This window comes from Chiloscyllium plagiosum, unplaced genomic scaffold (genome assembly GCF_037043375.1).
Source record: "Chiloscyllium plagiosum isolate Xiang-an unplaced genomic scaffold, Cpla_swu_hap1 HiC_scaffold_1, whole genome shotgun sequence".
Classification (NCBI taxonomy): domain Eukaryota; kingdom Metazoa; phylum Chordata; class Chondrichthyes; order Orectolobiformes; family Hemiscylliidae; genus Chiloscyllium; species Chiloscyllium plagiosum.
In genome coordinates, this window is record NW_028270139.1 from 93090046 (window position 1) to 93116063 (window position 26018).

The window sequence follows — 26018 nt, forward strand, 5'->3', positions numbered from 1 at the left end:
GTTACAGCTTCTAAAGGCACATAAAAAGAAAAAAAAAATAGCTTTTGACCAAAATTAACAGGAGCTCATTACAATCAGGAGAACTTACAAATGAGGAAGAGGCAGAGAAGCCAAATGATTACTGATGAAGATACAAGAAATCACTCAGGATTAGGGGCCCAAATGACTAGGGAGAATGAGGCATTCAAGGAAGTAGTAAGGCTCATAAGAAGTTGGACTGGAGAAATTAATGGACAGAAAGTTGATAAGTTCCTTAGACTAGATATTCAACATTCCAAGAGGTCGTAGATGGCAGCAATGCAGACATGGATGCATTGGTAATGACCTTCCCAAATTCTACCAATTCTGAAATGATTCCTGCAAATTGAAGCTACAAAATGTCACCCATTAAGGGGTGAGACAGAAAAACGTGAATTATAGAACTTATAGCCTTACATCAACGTTAGGGAAAATGTTAGATTTTATGAAGGATGTGATAAATGGATATTTGAAGAATAATAATCTGATTAGACATAACCAGCGTAGATTTACAAAAGGGAAACTGTTTGACAAGCTTGTTGGAAATTGAGAGGATTCTCTGACCAAAATTGATAGTAATGGATGTTGCCACAATCCAGTGGTATTTTGAATACTTTAAGAATAAAAAGGATAAAAGATATAACAAAGTGCCACCACCCCATCACCATTGCAGTTGCCACTCTGTAGGCAACATCGCTTCGCTGCTGGGCCCACCTCATCAACACCACCACTAATGCCACGTCCCGTGCTAGACCTACATTTACACTATGGCCAGGAGTCTCCAGCTCCACTGCTGCCACCATCTGTGATGCTCACAGTCCCAGCTCTGTTCCACACTGTCACCACCTCACAAATGCCAGGGGTTCCCACTCTGGCTCTATTGTAACCAAAAGTCCCTGGCTCTGACACCAGACCAGAGTTGCCATCTTGCCAAGAGTCCTGGTGCAGCCACCCTCCTCTGAAGTGTTACCTTGACAGCACCGCTGTCTTGAAAAATCCCCACCACTGCCTCTGATCACTGAAGGAGTTTTGCTGCCGCTGCGATCCCCAAATGCCAGGAGGGAGGGTGTCCCTGTTGCCGCTGTCTTCAGTCACCACAAGGTGGTGCTGTGTTTGCTGCTGCCTCAGAGTTCCCACATGCAGCCCTAATGCTCCAGTGCCATCCTGAATCAATTTAAAGACTAGGACATCAGAAGCTTCCTGTTAAAGCTAACTTTGATCAACTTTTCAAGCAAGAAGAGTTACTAGAGTGTGACTCTTCTATAATGATCAGAAGACCATAACGTTCAGGAGCAAAATTAGGCCATTCAGACCACCGAGTCTGGTTTGACATTTGATCATGGCTGATATGTTTCTCAACCCCATTCTCTCCATAACACTTGACCCACTTACTAATAAAAAACCTCTATCTTAGATTCACTCAATGACTTGACCTCCTTCTCTGGCAATATGTTCCACAGATTTACCACCCATTGGATCAAGAAATTCCTCATCTCAGTTCTTAAGGATTATCATTTTACTCTGAGGCTTGGCCTCTAATCTTTCCTACTAGAGGAAACATCTTTTTCATGTCCACACTATCCAGGTTCCTAAGTTTCAATGCGATCCCCCTGCTCGTCCTTCTAAACTCCACTGAGCAGAAACCCAGATTCCCCAACTTTACCTCATATCAAGCCCTTTATCCCTGGAATGATCTACTAAACCTCCTCTGGGCCCCCTCAAGGCCAGCCAATCCTTAAGTATGGGGCTGAGACAGTGCACGTTGTTGATATCCTAATGATTGTTACTACAGTCAAGAGAATGTCAGTTTTGCTCACGTGGATCTATGAAGTAGGTAGATAGGGTCTGGATTTAATCTATTACAGCATCTGAAAGATAATGCTACAGCTACTAAGTTCTGTCAATGCTTCCCCTTGTCGGATGCATAAGATCCTCAGATTAAACCACTACCAGTTGTCTCTCTGTAATGACAGTGCAGACCCAAGGCAACTTTACATTTTACTCGACTGACATGAAAGAGGATCTACTGTTAGCAAAAGATTCCTTCCAGATATTATCAGAGTATACCCCTCCCACTCTGCTGAGGACATGCAGGACCTGGGCCTCTTCTGTCGCAACTCCCTTACCACCCGACTCCCCTGGCTGAAGAATGCCTCATCTTCCGCCTCAGGACCCTCCAACCCCATGGCATCAATATGGATTGCACCAGTTTCCTCATTTTCCTCCCCCCCCCCCCCCCCCCCCCCCCCCAACCTTACCCCAGTTCCAACCTTCCAGCTCAGCACCATCCTCGTGACTTGTCCCATCTGTCCATCTTACTTTCCACCTATGTGCACTACCCTTCCTTCCGACCTATCACCTTTACCCCCACCTCCGTCCACCTATTGCACTCAGCTACCTTCGCCCCCAGCCTCAAACCCCTTCCCATTTATCTCGCCACTCCTGAAGCTCCCAGTCTCATTCCTGATGTAGGGCCTTTGCCCAAAACATCAACTTTCCTGCTCCTCAGATGCTACCTGACCTGCTGTGCTTTTCCAGCAGCACACTCTCGACTCTGAAGTCCAGCATTTGCAGTACTCTCGCTCGCCTATCTTCTTGACATGGTTTGAAGGTGGATGGGGGCACTGGTCCATAATGTTATGTTATAGATTTAGATGAGGGGAATAAATGCATCACCTCAAAATTTGCAAGAGACAAAATTGGGTGGAAGAGTGAGCTGTGAGGACAATGCAGACATGTAGCGATGTGATTTAGACAGGCAGAGGGAGAGTAGGCAAATGCAAGGCAGATTTAATATAAATGTAGTGATGTGTGAGGTTATCCACTTTTTCAAAAACAGAAAGGCAGATTGTTATTTGAATGGATGTAAACTGAGGGAGAGGAATATTCAAGACATGGGTATTCTTGTTCAAAGGTTGCTGAAAGCAAATACACAGGTGCAGCAGGCAGTAAAGGCGGCAAACTATGCGTTGGTCATGTTGACAGGATTTGAGTACAGGAACAGAAATACCTTAGTGCACTTACACATGACATTTATAAGTCTATGCCTAGAATATGGTGTGCATTTTGGTCTCCATATCAAAGAAGGACGTTCTTACTAGAGAAGGAGTGCCTCCAAGGTTTACCAAATTTATTCCTGGGATGGCAGGAATGACCTATGAGGAGCAATCCAGTTGGTTAGGATTGCATTCTTAACTGGGGTTAAGAATGGGGGGAATCTGACAGAAACCTTTAAAATTCCAACAAGGCTCGACAGATTACATGCAGGATGGATATTCCTGATTCTGGCGAGTCCAGAACCAGGGGTCATAGTTCAAGGATGACGGTTACACCTTTTCGAACCTATAAGAGGAGAATGTTTTTCATCCAGTGAGTGGTGACCCTGTGGAATTCACTCCCTCAGGAAGTAGCTGACACCAAAACAGTATAGTATGTATTTTCAAGGAGGTAAATATAGCTTGAACCTAAAGGAATTAAGGGATGTGGGAGATGGCAGGATGAGGGTATGAGCTTGATGATTAGCTATGATCATTTTGAACAGGTTCCAGGAATCAAGTGGTCGACTCCTGTGGCTATCTTCCACATTCCTATGCAACAGTCCAGAGAAGGTTCACATGGTTGATATTGAGAATGGAGGGACGGTCTTACGAGGAGAGGTAGAGTAGGTTAGGCATGCATTCCTTGAAGTTTAGAAGACTAAGGGGTGATCTTAGTGAAACATCCAAGATTCTTCAGGGTCTTTGCAGTTTGAATGCAGAAAAATTGCTTCCCCTTGTTGGGCAGTCTAGGACCAGAGGACATTATTTCAGAAATAAAGGTGTCACCCATTTAAGACAGAGATAAGAAATTTCTTCTATTGGAGGAGAGTGAACTTCTAGAATTCTTTATCACAGACTGCCATCAGGGCTGAGTCATTAAGTATATTCAAGGTTGAGCTAGAGAAGTTTTTAAATCAGTAAGGGAATCGAGAGACATGGGAAAGAGACATGGGAAAAAGACAGGAAAATGGAGTTGAGGATTTCTGATCAGTCATGATAGCACAATGGCAGAGCACATTGGAAGGGTTGAATTACCTACTTGTGCTCCTGTCTTGTAGGCTTACTACATAACTAAATTTTCTCTACTTTTAGCAAATCTGAATACTTGATAAATGGAAATGCACCACAATTAAAAAAAGTGAACAATTGCGAAAGGTTAAATTCAATATAGTAAGGGCATAAGTGAAAACAAAGTAATGAAATGAACCATAAAACATAAAATTTTGATTTACACAATGGTTTTGTAACAGGAAAATAAAAATCAAATAAAGAAATGGAGCATGTTAAAAAAGACTGACAAAAGGGGAACAATCCAGAAACTAAAATACACTCTGCATTTGAAAAACGTTATTCTAAAACAGACATTAACCTAATTAACATTAAAGCAAAAATGCCTTGAGTAAACTAAGAGACTAAAAACAAATGTCACAGGAATAAGTTAAATTTCTGCCTGTTATGTTAAACAATTCTCATCATTGTTTATTTAGCAAAGCAATAGTTAAACTACAAAAAAATTAAGTTCAAAGTACCAAAAATGGGTGACATAATGCCCCCCTTCCTACCAGTCAGAAAATTAATGAAATTACAATAAGCATATAACTTCAAATTGGTCACCAAACATCAAGGGGGGAGTAATTTTAATTGCAGTACACTTCATCTGCATCCATTTAGATTTTTAAGTTAATTTGAATAATCTAGCCCAATTGAGCAAACTGTGCAGTCAAACTGCAGATTTGTTTGATTTGAAATAGGGATAACTGGGAATTACAGACCAGTCAGTCTTATGTCGTTAGTGGAGAGATTATTGGAGAGGATCCTGAAAGACTGGGTTTATGATTACTTGGAAAAACATGGCTTGATTAGAGATAGTCAGCGTGGCTTTGAGACGATCAGGTCATGCCTCAAGCTTCATTGAATTCTTTGAGATGACGACAAAGCACATTGAGGAAGGTAGAGCAATGGATATGTATATGGATTTTGGCAAGGCATTTGATAAGGCTCCCCATGATAGGCACATTCAGAAAATAAGGAGGCATGGGATACAGGGAGATTTGGCTGTCTGGATACAGAAATTGGCTGTACCATAGAAAACACAGGGTGGCAGCAAATACAGGCAGGGTGGCTCAGCAGTTAGCACTGCTGCCTCACAATGCCAGGGATCTGGGTTCGATTCCAGCCTTGGGCGACTGCCGTTGTGGAGTTTGCACATTCTCCCAGCATCCGTGTGGGTTTCCTTCAGGTGCTCTGGTTTCGTCCCACAATCCAAACATGTGCAGGTTTGGTGAATTGGCTGTGCTAAATTTCCCACATTGTTTAGGGATATGTAGGCAAGGTGCATTCATTAGGGGTAAATGTAGAATAATAGAGCAGGGAAATGGGTCTGGGTGGGTTACTCTGGAGGGTCGAGGCGGACTCGTTGGGCTAAATGACCTGTATCCAAACTATAGGGGTTCTATGAAAGTATTCAGCCTGGAGCTCAGTGACCAGTGGTGCTCCTCAGGGATCTGTTTTGGGACCCCTCTTTGTGATTTTTATAAATGACTTGGCCAAGGAAATGGAAGGGTGGGTTAGTAAGTTTGCCGATGACACAAAGATTGGAGTTATGATAGTGTAGAGGGCTATTGTTGGTTGCAATGGGACATGGACAGGATACAGAGCTGGGTTGAGAAGTGGCAAGAGGAGTTCAACTTGGAAAAAAGTGTGAAGTGATTCATTTTGGAGGGTCAAATTTGAATGCAGATTACAGGGCTAAAGGCAGGATTCTTGACAGTGTGGAGAAATAGAGGGATCTTGGGGTCCACATCCACAGATCCCTCAAAGTTGCCACCCAAGTTGAAAGGGTTGTTAAGGCTGTATATGGTGTGTTGCCTTTCATTAGTGGGGAGAATTGAGTTTCAGAGCCACAACGTTATACAGCAGATCTATAAAGCCCTGGTTAGACCATACTTGGAATACTGTGTTCAGTTCTGTTGCCTCATTAGAGGGAAGGATGTGGAAGCGTTAGAGAGAGTGTGCAGAGGAGGTTTACCAGGATGCTGCCTGGACTGGAGGGCATTTCTTATGAAGAGAGGTTGAGGGAGCCTCACTGGAGCAAAGGAGGATGAGAGGGTACTTGATAGCGATGTATAAGATAAATGAGAGGCATAGATAGAGTGGATAGCCAGAGACATGTTCGCAGGGTGGAAATGACTATCATGAGGAGGCATAACTTTAAAGGTGATTGGAGGAAGGTTTGGGGAGAAGTAAGAGGTAGGTTCTTTACGCAGAGTGGTGGGTGTGTGGTTTGCACTGCCAGCAGTTGTAGTAGAGTCAGATACATTAGCAACATTTAAGCAATTTCTGAATAGGCACTTGGGTGATAGTAAAATGAAGGGTATGTAGTTTAGTTTGATCTTACAATAGGATAAAAGGTTGGTACAACACTGAGAACTGAAGGGCCTGTACTATGCTGCTCTATGTTCCATTAAATTGTTGCCCAGGTTCAACAACTTAAAGATTAAACATTTTGTATAAACAACATTGTATTGCATTTTAGATACGAAATTATTTGTATCTTACCAAAGCAGCAACGTATACTTTGTAGACTGGATCAGCACAGACCATAGAGAGTACACTGCAACATGACTCCACCACCACGTCTCCTGGGAGATCAGTTGGAGATGATCCATTAGCTCCTGGAAGACTACTAGATCCAGTGTCACTTCCATTACTGGAGGAACTTCCAGTACGAATCTCACCATTTGCCAACAACAGGGCTCCACTAACATCATGTGAAAGTCGCCTTAATGCCATCTCTCGTACATTCCAGTTCCGAGAAAAGAGACAACTGACCAGTTCCATTCCAAATACCTAAATAAAAAAAAACAGAATTACAGCAATAGATCAAGCATGCAGTTTGAAATTGCTTCCATTTTTAAACAAGACACATTTGAATAAAGAAAATAATTCATCTGTTGAAAAGTAATGTCAACCAAAAACTGTACATGGTAAACCTATTATTGATAAACAGTTCACCACTTTGAAGAAGAATTTCAAAGATAAGGTACCAAAAGAGAAAGTTTTAAAAATTCACAGTAGCACATAAGGATTAATTTTCATTTGAGGTTCCCAACATAAGCAATAACTGCCCTTGTGCAAAACAATTAAGTTTCAAAAGCCCTTACCTGAATCCAGGGTTCTGCCAACTCTTTATAACCTTGTGGAATTTGCTGAACTCCATAATGACGCAGATTGAAGTTGCTGTCCTGCTGCCGTCTTTGTGGATCTATTTCCAGTGACTGAGTCTGATTATGCACTGAACTTTGAGATTCATGGCTTTTAAAAGGAAAACGTATAAAATGGCATTATGAAATACAATGAAGAAAGCATGGAATGAATTAAGATTTTATTAAAATCCTTAGTTGAGGAAATGGTTTCTAAGCACACAAGCTCCAATTTTGCAGTTCATGAAATCAAAGGAAATCAAATCTTCAAAAGCCCTGTTACAGTACTAACATTTAGTTAAAATCCCAAGATTGCAAAAACAATTTAATTCAAAATGTGGGAAAGCTACAGGTAAACCACTGGGAGGAAGAAATGTTTTTGTAGTGCTGTGCGTTTAATTAGTTGATTAAGAATTATGAAACTCATTTGTAATAACTGGTCATACTTGATGGATTAGTTAAACACCATGATTTCAGATTTTAGACAATTAATATGCATCTTCAAGATACCAACAGCCATGTAAAATCTCTGACAAACATAGATATATCACCTTTAGCCTTAAATAAAATAGTAAAGTGGTGACTGGCATCAAGTTAATAAGAATCCTTTTCTGTACCCTGACAAGGCTAATGTTCTAAATTTTTGGCAACAGTTGATAGATGCAGCAAATGTTTTTAGCAGTAAATATCTAGAACAGAACAGGAAGGACTTTCATGCAATGTTGTATGGGAATCTGGAGCATTCTTAGACCTCAACAATACCATGAACAGATTTTCACTGGATATAACCTATTAGAGTCATAGAGATGCACAGCATGGAAATAGACCCTCCCGGTCCAACTCATCCATGCTGACCAGATATCCCGACCCAATCTAGTCCCACGTGCCAGCACCCAGCCCATACCCCTTCCTATTCATTTACCTATCAGATGCCTTTTAAATGTTGCAACTGCACTAGCCCACACCACTTCCTCTGGCAGCTCATTCCACACATGTACCACCCTCTGCGTGAAAAAAAGTTTGCCCCTTAGGTCCCTTTTATAATCTTTCCCCTCTCACCCTAAACCTACGCCCTCTAGTTTTGGACTCCCCCCACTCCAGAGAAAAGAATGGGTCTATTTATCCTATCCATGATTTTGTAAACCTCTATTAGGTCACCCCTCAGCCTCCAACTGTTCCAGAGAAAACAGCCCCAAGCTTGTTCAGCCTCTCCCGATAGCTCAAATCCTCCAATGGCAACATCCTTGTAAATTTTTTCTGAACCCTTTCAAGTTTCACAACATCTTTCCGATAGGAAGGAGACCAGAATTGCAATATTCCAACAGTGGCCTAACCAATGTTCTGTACAGCTGCAACATGACCTCCCAACTCCAGTACTTAATATTCTGACCAATAAAGGAAAGCATACCAAATGCCTTCTGCACTATCCTATTTACCTGCAACTCCACTTTCAAGCAGCTATGAACCTGCACTCCAAGGTCTCTTTGTTCAGCAGCACTCCCTAAGACCTTACCATTAAGAGTACAAATCCCACTAAGATTTGCTTTACCAAAATGCAGCACGCTGATCTAAATTAAACTCCATCTGCCACTTCAGTCCATTGGCCCATCTGATCAAGATCCCGTTGTAATCTAAGGTAACCTTCTTTGCTGTCCACTACACCTCCAATTTTGGTGTCATCTGCAAACCTACTAACTATACCTCTTATGCTCACATCCAAATCATTTACATAAGTGACAAAAAGAAGTGGACCCAGCATCGATCCTTGTGGCACTCCATGGTCACAGGCCTCCATGCTGAAAAACAACCCTCCACCCACCACCCTTTGTCTTCTGTCTTTGAGCCAGTTCTGTACTGAAGTGGCTAGTTCTCCCTGTATTCCGTGAGATCTTGGGTGGCACGGTGGCTCAGTGGTTAGCACTGCTGCCTCACAGCACCAGGGTCCCAGCTTCAATTCCAGCCTTGGGCGACTGTGCAAACTCCACACAGACATTCTCTCTGTCTGTATGGGTTTCCTCCGGTTTCCTCCCACAGTCCAAAGATGTGCAGGTCAGGTGAATTGGCCATGCTAAATTGCCCAGTGTTAGGTGCATTAGTCAGAGGGAAATGGGTCTGGGTGGGTTACTCTTCAGAGGGTCGGTGTGGACTGGTTGGGCCTAAGGGCCTGTTTCCACACTGTAGGGAATCTAATCTAATCTTACCTTGCTAACCAGTCTCCCAAGGGGAACCTTGTCAAACGCTTTACTGAAGTCCATATAGGTCACGTCTACCACTCTGCCCTCATCAATCCTCTTTGTTATTTCTTCAAGAAACTCAATCATGATTTCCCACGCACAAAGCCAGGTTGACTAACCCTAATCAGTCCTTGCCTTTCCAAATACATGTACATCCTGTTCCTCAGGATTACCTCCAACAACTTACCCACCACCGATGTCAGGCTCACTGGTCTATAGTTCTCTGGCTTAAACAGGGGCACATTAGCCAACCTCCAATCTTCCGGCACCTCACCTCTGTCTATTGATGATACAAATATCTCAGCAAGAGGCCCAGCAATCACTTCTCACAGAGTTAGAGGGTACACCTGATCAGGTCTTGGGGATTTACCCACTTTTATGCGTTTCAAGACATCCAGCACTTCCTCCTCTGTAATATGGACATTTTTCAAGATGCCACCAACTATTTCCATACATTCTATATCTTCCATGTCCTTTTCCACAGCAAATACCGATGCAAAATACTCGTTTAGTATCTCCCCCCTTTTCTGCGGCTCCACACAAAGGCTGCCTTGCTGATCTTTGAGGGGCCCTATTCTCTCCCTATGTACCCTTTTGTCCATTAATGTATTTGTAAAAACCCTTTGGATTCTCCTTAACTCTATTTGCCAAAGCCACCTCATGTCCCCTTTTTGCCCTCCTGATTTCTCTGAAGTATACTCCTACTACCTTTGTACTCTAAGGATTCACTTGATCTATCCTATCTATACCTGACATATGCTTCATTCTTTTCTGTAGTCATCCAGCATTCCCTATACCTACCAGCCATTCTTTTCACCTTACGAGGACCATACTTCCTCTGGACTTTCATTATCTCATTTCTGAAGGCTTCCCGTTTTCCAGCCGTCCTTTACTTGCAAACATTTGCCCCCAATCAGCTTTTGAAAGTTCTTGCCTAATACCTTCAAAATCAGCCTTCCTCCAATTTAGAATTTCAACTTTTAGATCTGGTCTATCCTTTTCCATCACTATTTTAAAACTAATAGAATTATGGTCGCTGGCCCCAAAGTGCTCCCCCATGGACTCAGTCACCTGCCCTACCTTATTTCCAAAGAGAAGGTCAAGTTTTGCCCCTTCTCTGGTAGGAACATCCACATACTGAATCAGAAAATTCTCTTATATACACTTGAATTCCTCTCCATGTAAATCCTTAACACTATAGCAGCCCCAGTCTATGTTTGGAAAGTTAAAATCCCCTACCATAACCCCCTTATTATTCTTACAGATAACAGAGATCTCCTTACAAGTGTGTTTCTCAATTTCCTTCTGACTATTAGGGGTCTATAATACAATCCCAATAAGGTGATCATCCCCTTCTTTTTTCTCAGTTCCACCAAATAACCTCCCTGGATGTATTTCCAGAAATATCCTCTCTCAGCACAGCTGTAATGCTATCCCTTATCAAAAACAATCACTCCCCCTCCTTTCTTGCCTCCCTTTCTATCCTTCCTGTAGCATTTGTATTTTGGAACATTAAGCTGCCAGTCCTGTCCATCCCTGAGCCATGTTTCTGTAATTGCCATGATATCCCAATCTCACGTTCCTAACCATGTCCTGAGTTCATCTGCCTTCCTGGTTAGGTCCCTTGCATAGAAATGAATGCAGTTTAATTAATTAGTCCTACCTTGTTCTCTGTTTTGTCCCTGACTGTTTGACTTGCTTCTCTTCTCAAGTGTACTAGTCTCAGATTGATCTCTTTCCTCACCATCTACCTGGATCCCACCCCCCACTTTACTAGTTTCAATCCTCCTGAGCAGCTCCAGCAAATCTCCCTGCCAGTATATTAGCCCCCTTCCAATTTAGGTGCAATCTGTCCTTCTTGTACAGGTCACTTCTACCCCAAAAGAGATTCCAATGATCCAAAAATGTGAATCCTTCTCCCATACACCAGCTCCTCAGCCATGCGTTCATGTGTTCTATCCTCCTATTCCTACCTTCACTAGCTCGTAGCACCAGGAGTAATCCAGATATCAATTGTAAATTTACAATATCCATTCGAAGATTTAAAGTTAAAAATGCAACATCTCATAACCAGAGTAGTTTAAACCTTTATTACAAAGCAGTTTTCTTACCTGTGCAGTTCTCGGGACTTCCATTTGGCTCTACAAAGAGGACAGATCAGGGTCTCACGGTTCCTTCTACATTCTTCAGCCCCTAGAATAAAATCCAATATAACTAAATACACTGCTGAACATAAAACAAAAACAAAACTCAGAATCTGGAATTCTGAAATGAAATCGAAGTACTCTGACAGCATCTGTGGAGAAATAAAAGCTTAAAAAAGAAAAAAGTAATAAGCAGGCGAGATGACAGAAATATAAATAAAAGATGATTGCAAGAGCTATTTTAGAAAAAGCTAAGAGTGGATATTGGACTACTGGAAAATGAGGCTGAGGAAGTAATAGTGGGAACAAAAAAAAAAGCAGAGGAACTGAATGGATTATTTGCATCGGTCTTCACATTGGAAGACACGAGCAGCCTTCCAGAGCTTCAAAAATCAGGGGCAGAGGTGAGTGTAGTGGCCACAGCTAAGGAAAAGGTGCTGGGGGAGAAGTCTGAAAGTGGATAATCATCTGGTCCAGGTGGACTACAACAGTTTTGAAGGAGATAGCTAAGGAAGCTGTAGAAACATTTTGATCTTTCAGAAATTGCTGGACTTCGGGAGAGCTCCAGCTGATAAAGGGGTGTTAAATTAGCTATTCTGTTAAGAGGGGAGGAAGGTAGAAGACAGGAAACTGTACATCAATTAGCCTGACCTCAGTTGTCTTATGCCCGAAACGTCAATTCTCCTGTTCCTTGGATGCTGCCTGACCTGCTGCGCTTTTCCAGCAACACATTTTCAGCTCTGATCTCCAGCATCTGCAGTCCTCACTTTCTCCTCCGGTAAGATTTGAGAGACCATTATTAAGGATGAGATTGTGGAGTACTTTGAAGTGTATAGCAAAAAAATAGGTCTAAGTCAGCATGGCTTCGTCAAGGGGAGGTCATACTTGACAAATCTATTAGAATTGTTTGAGGAGATATCAGCAAGTTAGACAAAGGAGAGCCAGTGCACATGATCAATTTGGATTTCCAAGGGACTTTGACAAAATGTTGCAGAGGAGGCTATAGAGCCCATGGTGTTAAGGATAAGTCCGACAGAGAATTGGCTGATTGGCAGAAGGCAGCCTGTGGGTATAACAAGGTCTTTTTCAGGCCAGTAGCTGATGATAGTGGATTTTTGCAGGGGTGTAACCACAACTATTCATGTTATATATTAACAATCTGGATGCAGGAACTGAAGGCATTGTTGCTAAGTTTACAGAGGACACAAATATAGGTGCAGGGACAGGTAGTTTCGAGGAAGTGGTGCAGCTGCAGAATGACTTGGACAATGAGGAGAGAGTGAGTAAAGAAGTGACAGATGGAATACAATGTGGGAAAATGTGAGGTTCTGCATTTTGGTAGGAAGAATCGTCTACACGTTTATTTTCTAAATGGGGAAAGGTTTCAGAAATCTGAATTATGAGGAACTTGGAAGTCCTGGTTCAGCACTATGTTACAATTAACATGCAAGGTCAGTTGGCAGTTAGAAAAGCAATGTTAGCATTCATTTCAAGAGAGCTAGAATACAAGACCAGAGATGGACTGCTGAGGCTGCATAAGACTCTGGTCAGACCAGATTGGGAATACTGAGACTGTTCTGGGTCCCATACCTCAGAAGAATGAGCTGAGGGGGTCCAGAGGTGGTCTACAAGAATGATTCTAGGAACGAAGGGCTTCTAACATGGAGGAGCAGTTGAAGTCTCTGGGTCTGTACTTGATAGCATTCAGAAGGATGAGGGGTGATCTGATTGAAACTAACAGAACACAGAGGTCTGAGAAAAGAGTGGATGTGGAGATCATGTCTCCATCAGTAGGAAAAACTAGGACCCAAGGGCGCAGACTGAGGATGAAGGGATGAACCTTTACAACTGAGATGAGGAAACATTTTTTCAGCCAGAAGTAGAAGCCAAGTCAGAGCGTATGAGTGTATTTTAGACAGAATCTATGTTCTTGATTAGTAAGGGGATCAAAGGTTACGGGATGATGAGAGATTGGGCTCTAGAAACATATTAGCCTGGTGGTTCATATATAGTCCGAAATGCCAGAGGAAGTGGTAGAGGCTCGTGCAATTACAATATTTAAATGGCAGTTGGACAGATACATGGGTAGAAAGGGTTGAGTTATATAGGCCAAATGCAGTCAAATGGAACTCAGCTTGGTCGGCATGGACAAGCTGGGCTGAAGGGCCTATTTCCGTGCTGTAGGACTCTATGGTTGAATGGTGGATCAGGCTCAAATGGGATGAACACCTAATTCTGCTCTTACATCTTAGTCTTTTGACCTCTTTAGAACATTGCTGAAGATAACTGAAACATCAAGCTTTCTTTAAAAAATGTTCCAATAGGTAACAATCTCATTTTGTTGTTTTCGGATTCTGGACAACTACGTCTTTAAGTTTTAAAGACATTGTAGTCGTTGTGGGTATGTTTGCCAATTTGGGAAGTTAGTTTGCAGATGTTTTGTTCCCTTCCTAGGTGACATACTCCGTGCTGTACTGTGTTGATTGAAATGTATTTGGTCTCATTCCTGCTGCTTCCAGTTGCCAGTCCCGATTGTTCATTGCAGTAGTCGGTACCTGTGGTTGAGGTCAATGATTCTGTGCGAGTGCGCCATGCTTCTACAAATTCCCTGGCTGTCCTGCGTTTGGTTTGTCCTTTTATTGTTGCGTTGTCTCAAATTTGTGGTACTTGTCGCCTGTGTGCCTAGCTACTAGGGACAGCTGGTCGTGGCGTTTAGTGGCTAGTTGGGTGTTCATTAATGCAGATCGGTAGTTGTCTGCCTGTTTGTCCTATAGACAGTGCTTCATGTAGCCCCTACATGGAATCTTGTACACCATGTTTGGCCTGCATATGATGGGTATAAGGTATTTTGTTCTGGCAAGTTGTCAGAACTTGGCTGTCAGTTTATGTGCTGTTATGAATCAGAGTAGTCAGACAAGCCTGACACTCAGTTCAAAGGCATTTTTTTTAAATATAAAAGGTAAAGTGGTTAGTGTGTTGGATCATAGCATGTCCTCATCGCATTGTTTGTCTGCCAGGCATCTGTGGATGAAGTTATCTGTTCTTGGCAAACACTTTGTAAAGGTGTTCTTCTTCCTCACTTTGCAGATTGGGAGTGCTGCTGTGTATTGTAGCCCTTTTGAGAAGGGTCCTAATGCAACTTCTCGTGTGCTTGGGTGGCTGCTATTATAATTCAGGATCTGATCCGTGCGTAGCTTTTCTGTACTTTTGTTGTGCATTTCCCATTCTGTGTTTTTCTACAATCACATCTAGGAATGGGAGTTGGTTGTTAATTTCCTTGTCTCTTGTAGATTTGGTCCCTGTGAGCATGATGTTGATAATCTGGTCTGTGCTCTCAAGCTCTGTTCTGTTAATTACAGAAGTGTCGCCCATGTACCCGATCTAAAGTTTGGGTCGGATTTTTGGGAGGGCTGTTTGCTCTAGTCTTTGCATCACTGCTTCTTCTAGGAGTCCGGAGACGGGTGAGCCCATAGGTGTCCGATTGATTTGTTCAGATTTTTGGCTGCTGAGGGTGAAGTGTGTCATCAAGCACACATCCAGTAGTTTGAGTACACACTCAAAACCCACTTTGTTCACTAATATCCTTTAGGAAAAGGAATCTATCATCCTTACCTGATGTGGCTTAAACATACTCCAGATCCACAGTAATGCGACTGACTCAACTTCTCTCTGGCTTGCGTAGTAAGCCAACAACTCAAAGGCAATTAAGGCTGGGCAACAAATGTTGGCTTTTTCAATGACACCCATATCCCATAAAGAATGAAGAATGTCATTATGAAAACAATTCAGGCCCTTAAATCTCTGCTAGGTTTTCTTCTAGGTACATAAATTGATAAACCTGGTCTCTAGGAAGTGATCAATGCTGTTGATAAGCATAGACTCCGCACAAAATTAAATAGGCGAAGAAGATTTTTGCACCATTCTCACTTCAAATAAAATGTGCAAGGGTCTTCCAGATCAGTTCACGATGTCAGGCATGTATCAAAAGTCAAAGGGCCAAAAGATGTTGACTAAAAACAAGCAACCAAAAACAAAAGCAAATTGATTAAGGGTAATGAAAGGAAACGAAGTTTAAGTGACAATATATTAACAGAAATATTCAAATTATGGACTTTTATAAATAGAAATAATGATTGGACACAAAGGAGTGAAATAAAAAGTTTCAACTAATCCACCTGGTTTCCCAGAATAAATAGCCCCAGCTTCAAAAATAACCTGTTTATAGTAACAAGTCCATGATTTACTAGTGCAGCAAAATAGTTCAGTCATGGACAATGAGAGCCTGGAAGCTTTAATGACTAAAAAAAAAAATCAGCAGAACATAAAAAGAAGTGAAAATCCCTGAAAACTTACAGATTGACATGCAGTGGTGATGAAGTTTATTCCTACAGCCTTCTTCACACACAGTCAAGCTTTCCTCATCAAGCATATCCAGTAGACAAATAGGACACATTTGTTCTTCTTCATCTTTTAAGCTAAAAGAGCAAAACAATCTTGTGTTAAGCTTCATGTGGTTCAGAAATTTCTAAATCTTTTTCAAAGTAAGTCATTTAAGTACACAACACAATCTCAAGGAGCAGTTACAAAATCAATATTTTTATTAATATGGATAGTTCACAATCTGCAGACATTAATACATTAATGCAATAAAATTAAGAAAACCCACTTCTACATGCCCAAGTCCATAAAAACATGTAAATGAGCACAGAAAGGAGTTGGTCTTCAAACACTGCCATTTGCAGCTCATGAGTTTGAATATCCATTCATAACAACTTGGATTTGGCAGAGGCTAATAACTAGTGATCCTCCAAATACGGAGGAACGAAATTAACAAAGCTCTGGTTTACAGATTAAACAAACATCTGTTTGAAGAGAGATAGTTCATCCAAAAGTCACACTTATGATCAGATTACCTAAAATTTAGAGTTCAGAACAAGCCATGGACAGTCCAACAAGTCTCTGCCAATACTTACTTTACGAGTACACTGTCCTTCATCCTTTCTCCCTCATGTGCCTATCTGACATTTATCCTTTAAATACATCTTTGCTATTTGCTTCATTATATCATGCAGTAGCACACTCCACACTCTAACCATCAGAGTTAAAAAAAAACTTCATTATTTAATGTTTGTTTTCATCCATCTTATGGAAGGAAAAATATTTCATAAACGTAAAACAAATGCTGGATTCCTCAAGCATCTCTAATCTAAAGTGAGGAGAAAGAAATTCAAAAGGTGGCGAGGTTATAACCATCCAGGAATTATATTTCGTAAGTTAATCTTCATTGTTTCCTCCCTTATTCTGAGTTATGCCCTCTGGCTCCAAACTCTCCCACAAAGGGAAACAATATCTTCACATCTACCCTATTAAGTTCATGAAGAAACTTTCACGTTTGAATCAGATCACCTCTCATTCTTCTAAACTTAATGAGTACAGGCCCAACCTTTTCAACTTCTGCAAAAATCCCTCCATAAACAAGATCAATCTAGTGAATCTTTACATTTGTTTATCAACCTGATCAGACATGTTATGGCACACCATTGGAGCAGGGATTGTGGACCTTCTGACCCAGAGACAGAAACACTACCACTGTGCCACAAAAGCTTTTTCCTTAAATAAGGGGACCAAAAGTGATCAGAGTAAGAGACTATCAAGGGGAAAGACAACATTGGTGTAAGTAGTCCATTGGCCCCATAACAACAGTTGCTCTGGAGGATACAAGAATAAAACAAGACATAATGAAGCATGTAAAAATACAGCACATAAATCAAGGGCAATTTTAATCTTCATGTTGATTTGGAAAATCAAATTAGCAGAAGAAGCCAAAAAGAATTCAGGGCCATTTCCTAGAACAATATGTTATAGATTCAACCAGGGATCAGGTCAGTTTGAATCTGGTAGTATGTAATGAAGCTGGTTTAACAGATGGTCTTAGTAAAATTTCCCTAAGAGAACAGTGACTATAACATGGTAGAATTTAGCACTCAGTTTGACAGTAGAAAACTGGGGTCAAAACAACTCTGCTAAACTTAAATGATGGTAATTACAAAGGAATGAAGGCAAAGTTAGTAGAGCAGACTGGGAAAAGAACTTCAGTGTAAAAGATAGTTGAGGAACAATGGCAAATATTTAAGAAAATAACTGATAATTCAAGATATACATTGAGGAAGGGGAAAGCTAGGAATGAAATAAAAGAATCATTATTAACCAAGTAAGTGAAGGATTGCATCAAATTGAAAGAAAAGAAACTTAGAAAGTTTTAAAAGCCAATAAAAAAATGCTTTAATATTGTACAGTGGTCACACTATTTTGTACTGGTTTTGTAATTTTGTAAAAGACCTAAGATCTTTTTTCAATAAAAATATTTATTAAAAGCAGCCAACAAAAGATAACCATGAAATAGAGGGAGAAAATAAACTGAAAAATGTGTTGCTGGAAAAGCGCAGCAGGTCAGGCAGCATCCAAGGAGCAGGAGAATCGACGTTTCAGGCATAAGCCCTTCTTCAGGAAGAAGGGCTTATGCCCGAAACGTCGATTCTCCTGCTCCTTGGATGCTGCCTGACCTGCTGCGCTTTTCCAGCAACACGTTTTTCAGCTCTGATCTCCAGCTTCTGCAGTCCTCACTTTCTCCTAGAAGAAAATAAACTGACAGTAAACTAGCAAGCAATTTTAAAAAAAAGAGCAGGACCTTCTTAAATGTATACAAAGGAAGAGGGATGTCTAAAGGAAATTACAGTTATAAGGGAATGAGGTTGGGAAATGCTAATGAGGACCTATAAAGGGCAAAGCAGTTGAATAAATACTTTGCAATAGTCTTTACAGTCAAAGACAGTAACAGCATTCCAAAAACACTAAGTCAAGCAGCTAATGGGTCAGGCAAATAAACAGATCTAATCACTGGAGAAAGCAATGGGGTTAAAGGCTGATACATCCCCTGGATCTGTTGGGATGTAACCGACAATATGAAAGGAGGAAGCTATGGAGATACTGAACACACTGATCTTCCAAGAATTCTTAGATTATGCAAAGTCCTAGAGGATTAGAAAACTGTCAATGTAACACCCTTACCCATACTCAAAAAGGGAGGGAGTCAAATAAAAGTTAGCCAGTTGGCTTAACATTTTCTCAATGACAGATGTTAACAGGCTATTATAAGGGATGCAATAATAGAGCATTTAGAAATGCATAATAAAAAAAAGATCAAGCTGAATCAAGTCTTCATCCATAGGAAATTATGCCCGGCAAATTTATTCGAACATGCTGAGGTGCTAATAGCAGGAAACCAGTAAACAAAACATAGAACAATTTAGCACAGAACAGGCCCATCGGCCCTCGATGTTGCACCGACCTGTGAACTATTCTCAGCTCGTCCCCCTACACTATCCCATCATCATCCATGTTCTGGACCACACTGTAAAGTGTGGTCTCATTTCTTATAGCAGTGGCACTCCATTCCTTTTATCCTATCTGTTTTTAATTTAACCAATTCTCTCTTCAATATCCTACTCTCAACGCCATGGTCTCAATTCGCTTTGTGTAGTAAACGAATACTGTCTGGATATCTAAACATACTGCATTATCCAAATGCAGTATGTTTAGATATCCAGACAGTATTCGTTTACTACACAAAGCGAATTGAGACCATGGCGTTGAGAGTAGGATATTGAAGAGAGAATTGGTTAAATTAAAAACAGATAGGATAAAAGGAATGGAGTGCCACTGCTATAAGAAATGAGACCACACTTACATTATATAGTAAACAAATGGGCAAATGAATGCCCTGCTACCAGTTTTGTGGATGACAGATGGGCTGGGTGAGTCTACAGAGGGGCACTGACGTGTTAATGAGTGGGAAAAACTTGACAGATAGAATGTAATAGGGGAAAATGTGAATACATGTACTTTGGCTGGAATAGTTGAAGAACTTAACATAGTTTAAATAGAGAATGCAGAAAGCTTCAGCACAGTAGAATTTGGGAGTCCTCATGCACAAATGTTTTAAAAAACTAGCATCTAAGTTCAACAGGTACTGCAGAAGGGCCTTCATTTCAAAGGGAATGAATATCTAAATAAAGAGATTTTAGTAAAACTGTACAGTAGGTTTGATGGCAAGAAACGATCTTGGATCAAATGATGCAGAATCCTTTGGGAGGAGATAAGTAGTAAGGGTGCAATACATTGGTGGGAGTAGTCCACAGGCTCCCCTAGGCACTAGTTAGGTCACACCTAGAATACTTTGAACAGTTTTGCTCTCTGATATCAAATGGAGATATGATGGTATTGAAGACAGAGCACAGAAGGTTCACTAGCTTGTTAGCATGAGAGGTCAAGTAAGTTGGGTTTATACTCACTGGAGTGAAAAACAGGAGACATCATTGACACATACAAGATTCTTAGAGGGCTTGATAGAATATAGAATAGGTACAGAGAAGTTAATTTTCTTTGTGGTGGAGTCTAGGATCAGAAACCAGAATCTTGAGTAAGAAGTCATCCATTCAGGTCAAATGAGGAGACATTTCTTGAAGGTAGTGCATACGTGGAATTATTTTACTGCACAGAACTGTAGAGAGTGGGTTGGGAAGTATTTTTATGGCAAAGATAGATTTTTAAAATTAGGAAGGGAATCAAGATTTATGGGGAGAAAAAGTAGGAAGGTGGAGTTGGTGTTGAGGATCACATCAGACATGAGCTCATTGAAATTACATTATGTTAGCAGAGCCTATAGATTACTCCCACCAGTGTTTTGCACCCTTACTTCTTACGTCCACCCACAGGGATTTTGCTTCATTTGATACAAGATCATCTCTTGTTCTAATACTTATTTCATCTCCTACTGAAAGCAATCTCACCAATCTTTCCTTCCTACCTTGCTTTGAATTCACACAACACTAAATATTTAGTTCCAAACTTTGATCTTGTCACTGTAATGGCTGGAAGATCACACCCATTAACATCTGTTTGTGCCAATGTTGGTTTATTTTCTTCCAAATATTATGTGCATTTAAAAGCAGTTAATTTTGCCTCTTGATTTTTTTCCTCTCTCCTTGACTCTTTTTGCTGGTTATTTGTACACTTGGTCCCTGCTCTACTGAGTATTATCCAGTTAGAAAAAGCAATCCAGGCACCCATCAAAACCTACCACTATCTCAGGAAGAGATCAACAAATGCAACACCAGCACCTCCAAATCAATGTTCATTATGACTAACCGCATCCAAGAAATCGGCTAATTAACACTAGCTTTAGGTTGAAACTTTACACCCCAAAGACAACTAAAGGACTCCTTTTGCATTGGATAGGATTGTCCTTTAATTTTTGAACTTGTGTATTGGTCTAATTGACTAGTTGAAGGCTGTACAAGTGAACCACTTGCCAGTTATCAGTGGTTATCGATTGTGTGTTTGGATTTAAAAGTCACCAAAGGTGCTACCTTTGAGTTGGAACACTAAGCCGAGTATGTCTGTTCTTTAAATTCGCAAAGGATCCTTGGCAATATTTTACTTAAGAAAAGGGGGATCTCTCCTTGTGCCCTATTAAACATTTATCCCTCTATTATCGTTGTAGAACAAAGATATGATTCGGTCATTATCATAATGTACTATAATCGGGTGCAAAATGGTTGCCATATTTCCTATGCCACAAAAGCAGTTATGCATTAAAAAGTTAGTTGTTCAGTAATTAAAACAGTTTGCTATATCCTGAAATTCTCAAAGCAGCTTTAGATACAAATTCTCTCTTTCCAAATTGCTCCTAGCTCACTGGATCTGTTTGCCATTTTGCCAATTCAGAAGTTTAATCATCCTGAAAACATACCTATGTTCTGCACTGGATGTAGAAGTACTGGATGAAGCAGAAGTGTGAGAGTTAGACATACGAGAAACAAATTTTTGGATGGTGTTGCGTGAAGGAGCTTTGATACGTGAACTGCGTCTGCTGTGGTATTTCTGAAAAAGGCTCTCCACCTTTTGAAAAAAAAATAATACGTTAATTCCTAAATTCAAAATTTTATACAAAAATCTATCACTGTTGTATTTTTAAAAAGTATTTTTCATGGGATGTTTAGCATTGTTGGCTAGGCCAGCACTGATAAATATCTAAACTGCCATAGAGGTGGTGGCAAGCTGCCTTAGATAGATAGAATCCCTAGAGTGTGGAAACAGGCCATTCGACCCAACAGGTCCACACCGACTGTCCAAAGACCATCCACCCATGCAGGCACAGTGATAATGTGCAAACTCCACATAGATTGTCACCTGAAGCTGGAATTGAACCTGGGCCCTGGTTTGTGAGGCAGCAGTGCTGACCACTGAGCCACTGTGCCTTATTGAACTGCAGCAGTCCGTGGGGAGGAAGTTCAGTCACTGCTGTTAGGAAGGGAATTCCAGGAATTTGACCCAACTGTGAAGGGTAGTAATATAGTTCAGAGCCAGGCAAGTTTCAAGGGGAACTTGCAGATAGTGCTATTCCCCATGTCTGCTGCTCTTGTTCTTCTAGGCAATAGAGGTCATAGGCTTGGAAGGTGTTGTCAAAGGAGCCTTAGTGAATCATTGCACTGCATTTTGTAGATGATATACGCTGCTGCCACTGAGTGTCAATGACAAAAGGAGTGAATATTGAAGGTGACAGATGGGGTGCCAATCTCAAGCTGGTTGCCTTGTCCTTAATGTCCAGCTTTGACTATTGTTGGAGCTGGACTCATACAGGCAAATGGTGAATTTTCCATCAGACTCCTGACTTGTGCCTTGTAGATGGTGGACACACTTAGGGAGACAAGTGGCGAGTTACTTAACACAACTTGCAAGCATTTGACATCCTTACTCTGATAATTCGGTTTTATAAATACAAAGCTTCTGAAAAAGCGACCACTGTCATGAGCAAAGGCTGTTAATCAAAAATGACCCTCAAATCTATTTCTCAATGCTCACTCCTCCTCCATGTACAGATTCTGTTACCATCTTCCATCATAGAAGCCTCTATTCAAATTGCACATCCAACATATATATCTTTTGATGGTAGATTCATGATGTATTTGTCTAAGACTCATACAGCATACCTATCTCACACACAACTCAAATCCATTTTTCTTCAAGTCCAAAACTGTACAATTTAAATTACTTAATTGCTGTCTGTGGTGCAACTATCTCTTAGCAGGCACCAGCTTAGTGGACAGTAGCATTTGAGCTGCAGAGTTTCAGACCATTACAAACACTGGCAACACCCAATAATATGGAAAATTGTTGAGGTATATCCTACAAGGGAAAAAAGATTACCAAAGTACCGATAAGAGTCGTCGTCCAGGATTTTGACCCAGCGGTGAAGGAACCGTGATGTATTACAAGTCAGGATGGCCTATGTAGGTTATGGCTTATCTGTGGAGGTGCTGCCTTCACTTTCTAGTTTATGGAAGTGGAGAATTTGGAAGTTACTGCTGATGAAGCCTTAGAGTTAATGCAGTGCTCATCTTGTAAATGGTATGCAGGGTATACCATTGTGTGAATGGTGGAAGAGGTCAATGCTGAAGATGGTGTTTGGGATGCTAATCAAGCAGGCTTTGCCCTGAGTGGTATCAGGCTTGAGTGTTGCTGGAGCTGCACCCTTTCAAGCAAGTGAGAAGTATTTCACCACACTTCTGACTTGTGCACTTTAGGTGGTGGATGGGAACTGGGAAGACAGGAAGGGGGCACCAGAATTCCTCGCTTCCAGCATCTGCAGTTTTTTTTTGTCTTTAATCTGCTGTTGTCGCCACAACGTGTGTGTGACTGGTCCAGTTCAGCTTTTGACCAACGATAACTCCCCAGGATGCTGATAGTGGGTGAATTCAGTGACAGTTATGCCAATATCGTCAAGGGGTGATAGTTGGACTAACTAATTGGCAATGATAACTTAAATGACATGAATGTTACTTGCCACTTGCTAGCCCAAAGCCCAAATGTCTCTGGGCCTCTGTTTATAGACACAAACTGCTTCAGTATCTGAGGAATCACAAATGGCGCTGAACATTATGCAGTAATCTGCAAACGTCCCCACGTGACCGTATGATTAGGTGTGTGGGGTATAGGAGGAAGAGAACGAGAGCAAGAGAATTGAATTTTGCAAAATCTAGGTCACTTCGCCCCTACTCTTCTCATCACTAATCTCCCTTAGCATTCTAGAATATAAAGTATCAGTATCTGGAAAGTAATTTAGTTCAATTCTCATCAATACCGAATAATTTACTTTTATTAATAGTTATCAATATTCTGTTGTTCCACATTTTTCTCTGGTATTTATTTAGCATTTCACATTGTGGGCGGCACGGTGGCACAGTGGTTAGCACTGCTGCCTCACAGCGCCTGAGACCCGGGTTCAATTCCCGCCTCGGGCGACTGACTGTGTGGAGTTTGCACGTTCTCCCCGTGTCTGCGTGGGTTTCCTCCGGATGCTCCGGTTTCCTCCCACAGTCCAAAAAGATGTGCAGGGTCAGGTGAATTGGCCATGCTAAATTGCCCCTAGTGTTAGGTAAGGGGTAAATGTAGGGGTATGGGTGGGTTTCGCTTCGGCGGGTCGGTGTGGACTTGTTGGGCCGAAGGGCCTGTTTCTACACTGTAATCTAATCTAATCTAATCTAATTCCTTTCAGAAGCAAAAACAAAACTCAAACATTTTGACATTTTCTCACTTCCTTCCACGTCTTCACACTAAACAAACTAGGTTGGAGATGCTTAACTCTTTGGAAATAATATTTTCTTAAATATATCAGATACTTCTACTTTTCTCCTGACTCTTTGGAATTCTCTGCACCAGAGAGTTTTTAGTGCTTCACAATTAAGCGTATTTAAAGCCAGGATGGACAGAGCTGAGGCAGAAAATTAGTCACAATCATACTGAACAGCAGAGCAGGCAGAAGAGGCTGAAAAGATTATTCCCATTTCTATATCTTGTCATCTTTGTGAATAGCAAATACATAGCCATCTGTCAGTTGATATGTTTAACCAAAGCCTCATCTATCAGGGGAATGTAAATAATCCCAGGGAACTACTTACTTTCTTGCACCATAACATTTATTCAACTGTCATTACCAAATTAAAAACAAATTATCCAATCATTTATTGTTATTTAAGCACCTTGTGAAGTTAGCAAATGTGTTTTTTACATTTCAAGTCCTTGCAAAGTACTTTGCTGAATGAAGTGCTTTGGAAGGTGCTATATAATTGCATTTTCCTTTGCCGCTCCCCCCCCTTTAAGCACATCAAGATTTCAAATTCACAAATCCTCAAAAAAGGTGAGGAATAAGTTTTTTTTGTTCTGCTCACCTCAAAGTTTTTTAATGTCTTTCGCCACAGCAATGAATCAGAAGGCTCTAATTGGAAGACTCGCAGCATAACAAACAGAACATGAATGCAGAATGTTCCGCGCCCACAACTGCAGGTCTATAAAAGATACAATCATAATCTTAATAGACAGTAGACCAAAGACACCTACGAGTAAAACACATTTTACTCAGTAAACATAATTTCAATGTGTTTGAAAGTAGTGGAATCCACCACAGATGTCAATCACAACTTATTCAAATTGACAACAACCTTGGTAACTGTGTGAATTTTCAGAGCATCTCTTCAATTTAGCTAAAATGGACAAGGGAACCTGATTTGAAAAGCAAATTTCAGTAGCTTGGTTGTTAGAAGATAAGGTGGCAGGTGCCAGGGAAAGATTCACACCAGTAAATGGCCACCAGGAAAGCTGTGACAGTAGGTAGACCATTGGTTCTCAAATCATAGAGAGGTGCCAGGAACTTGCATTCACACCTTATGTAACTCCTTCCCTTCCCACCACGTAACGTTAGTTCCTTTCATCCCCCAAATGTTTACCAATGCAAAAAGCAGGAAGATGACAACATCCATGAATACAAAATGACAAATTGACTGTTACTGATGCCAAGTCAATTTTGAGTATACAGGGAACAACATCCTTCCTATGGACTAGTACCTGATATGTACCTGTACACCAAAGTACACTGCAAGTGTTACATTATCTACTTAATGAACGACTAAGATTGCCACAACTTAAAAGGAGCCAAACTTGATGGCTAAACAAACTTGGCTCGAGTACAAGTGCTCCTATTCAACCAACCTCAAACAGGAGACTACATTTTGCTGAAAGTAGTTGAAAACTGTCAAAGGGAAAGAAGTGAGGAAAAGAAAATGCTATTTATTCCATAACCTATTCTCTTAAAACTTTAAGTGGTATACAAAACAAATTATGTAACTACTATAAAATGATTCAAGGAGTTGCCCAAATTATGGGCACAAAAATAGAAAGAAATGTCAAACTCAGAATCCTTGCAACATTTTTCCCTTTGATTAACAGATTATGAATGGTAATTGACTAGAAAATGTATTGCATTTC

General features: G+C 40.9%; 1 protein-coding gene across 2 annotated transcripts in view; it reads right to left on the minus strand.

Moving 5' to 3' along the window:
• map3k1 (mitogen-activated protein kinase kinase kinase 1, E3 ubiquitin protein ligase) overlaps positions 1-26018 on the minus strand; it is a 130343-nt gene that overhangs the window by 44977 nt on the left and 59348 nt on the right. For both annotated transcript variants that reach the window (XM_043689029.2, XM_087988960.1), the window contains exons 5-10: positions 24926-25042; positions 21448-21596; positions 15990-16111; positions 11604-11685; positions 7220-7370; positions 6615-6905 (exon numbers count right to left, since the gene is read on the minus strand). In XM_043689029.2, coding sequence (XP_043544964.1) covers positions 6615-6905; positions 7220-7370; positions 11604-11685; positions 15990-16111; positions 21448-21596; positions 24926-25042 — 912 coding nt within the window. The remainder of the gene's footprint in view (positions 1-6614; positions 6906-7219; positions 7371-11603; positions 11686-15989; positions 16112-21447; positions 21597-24925; positions 25043-26018) is intronic.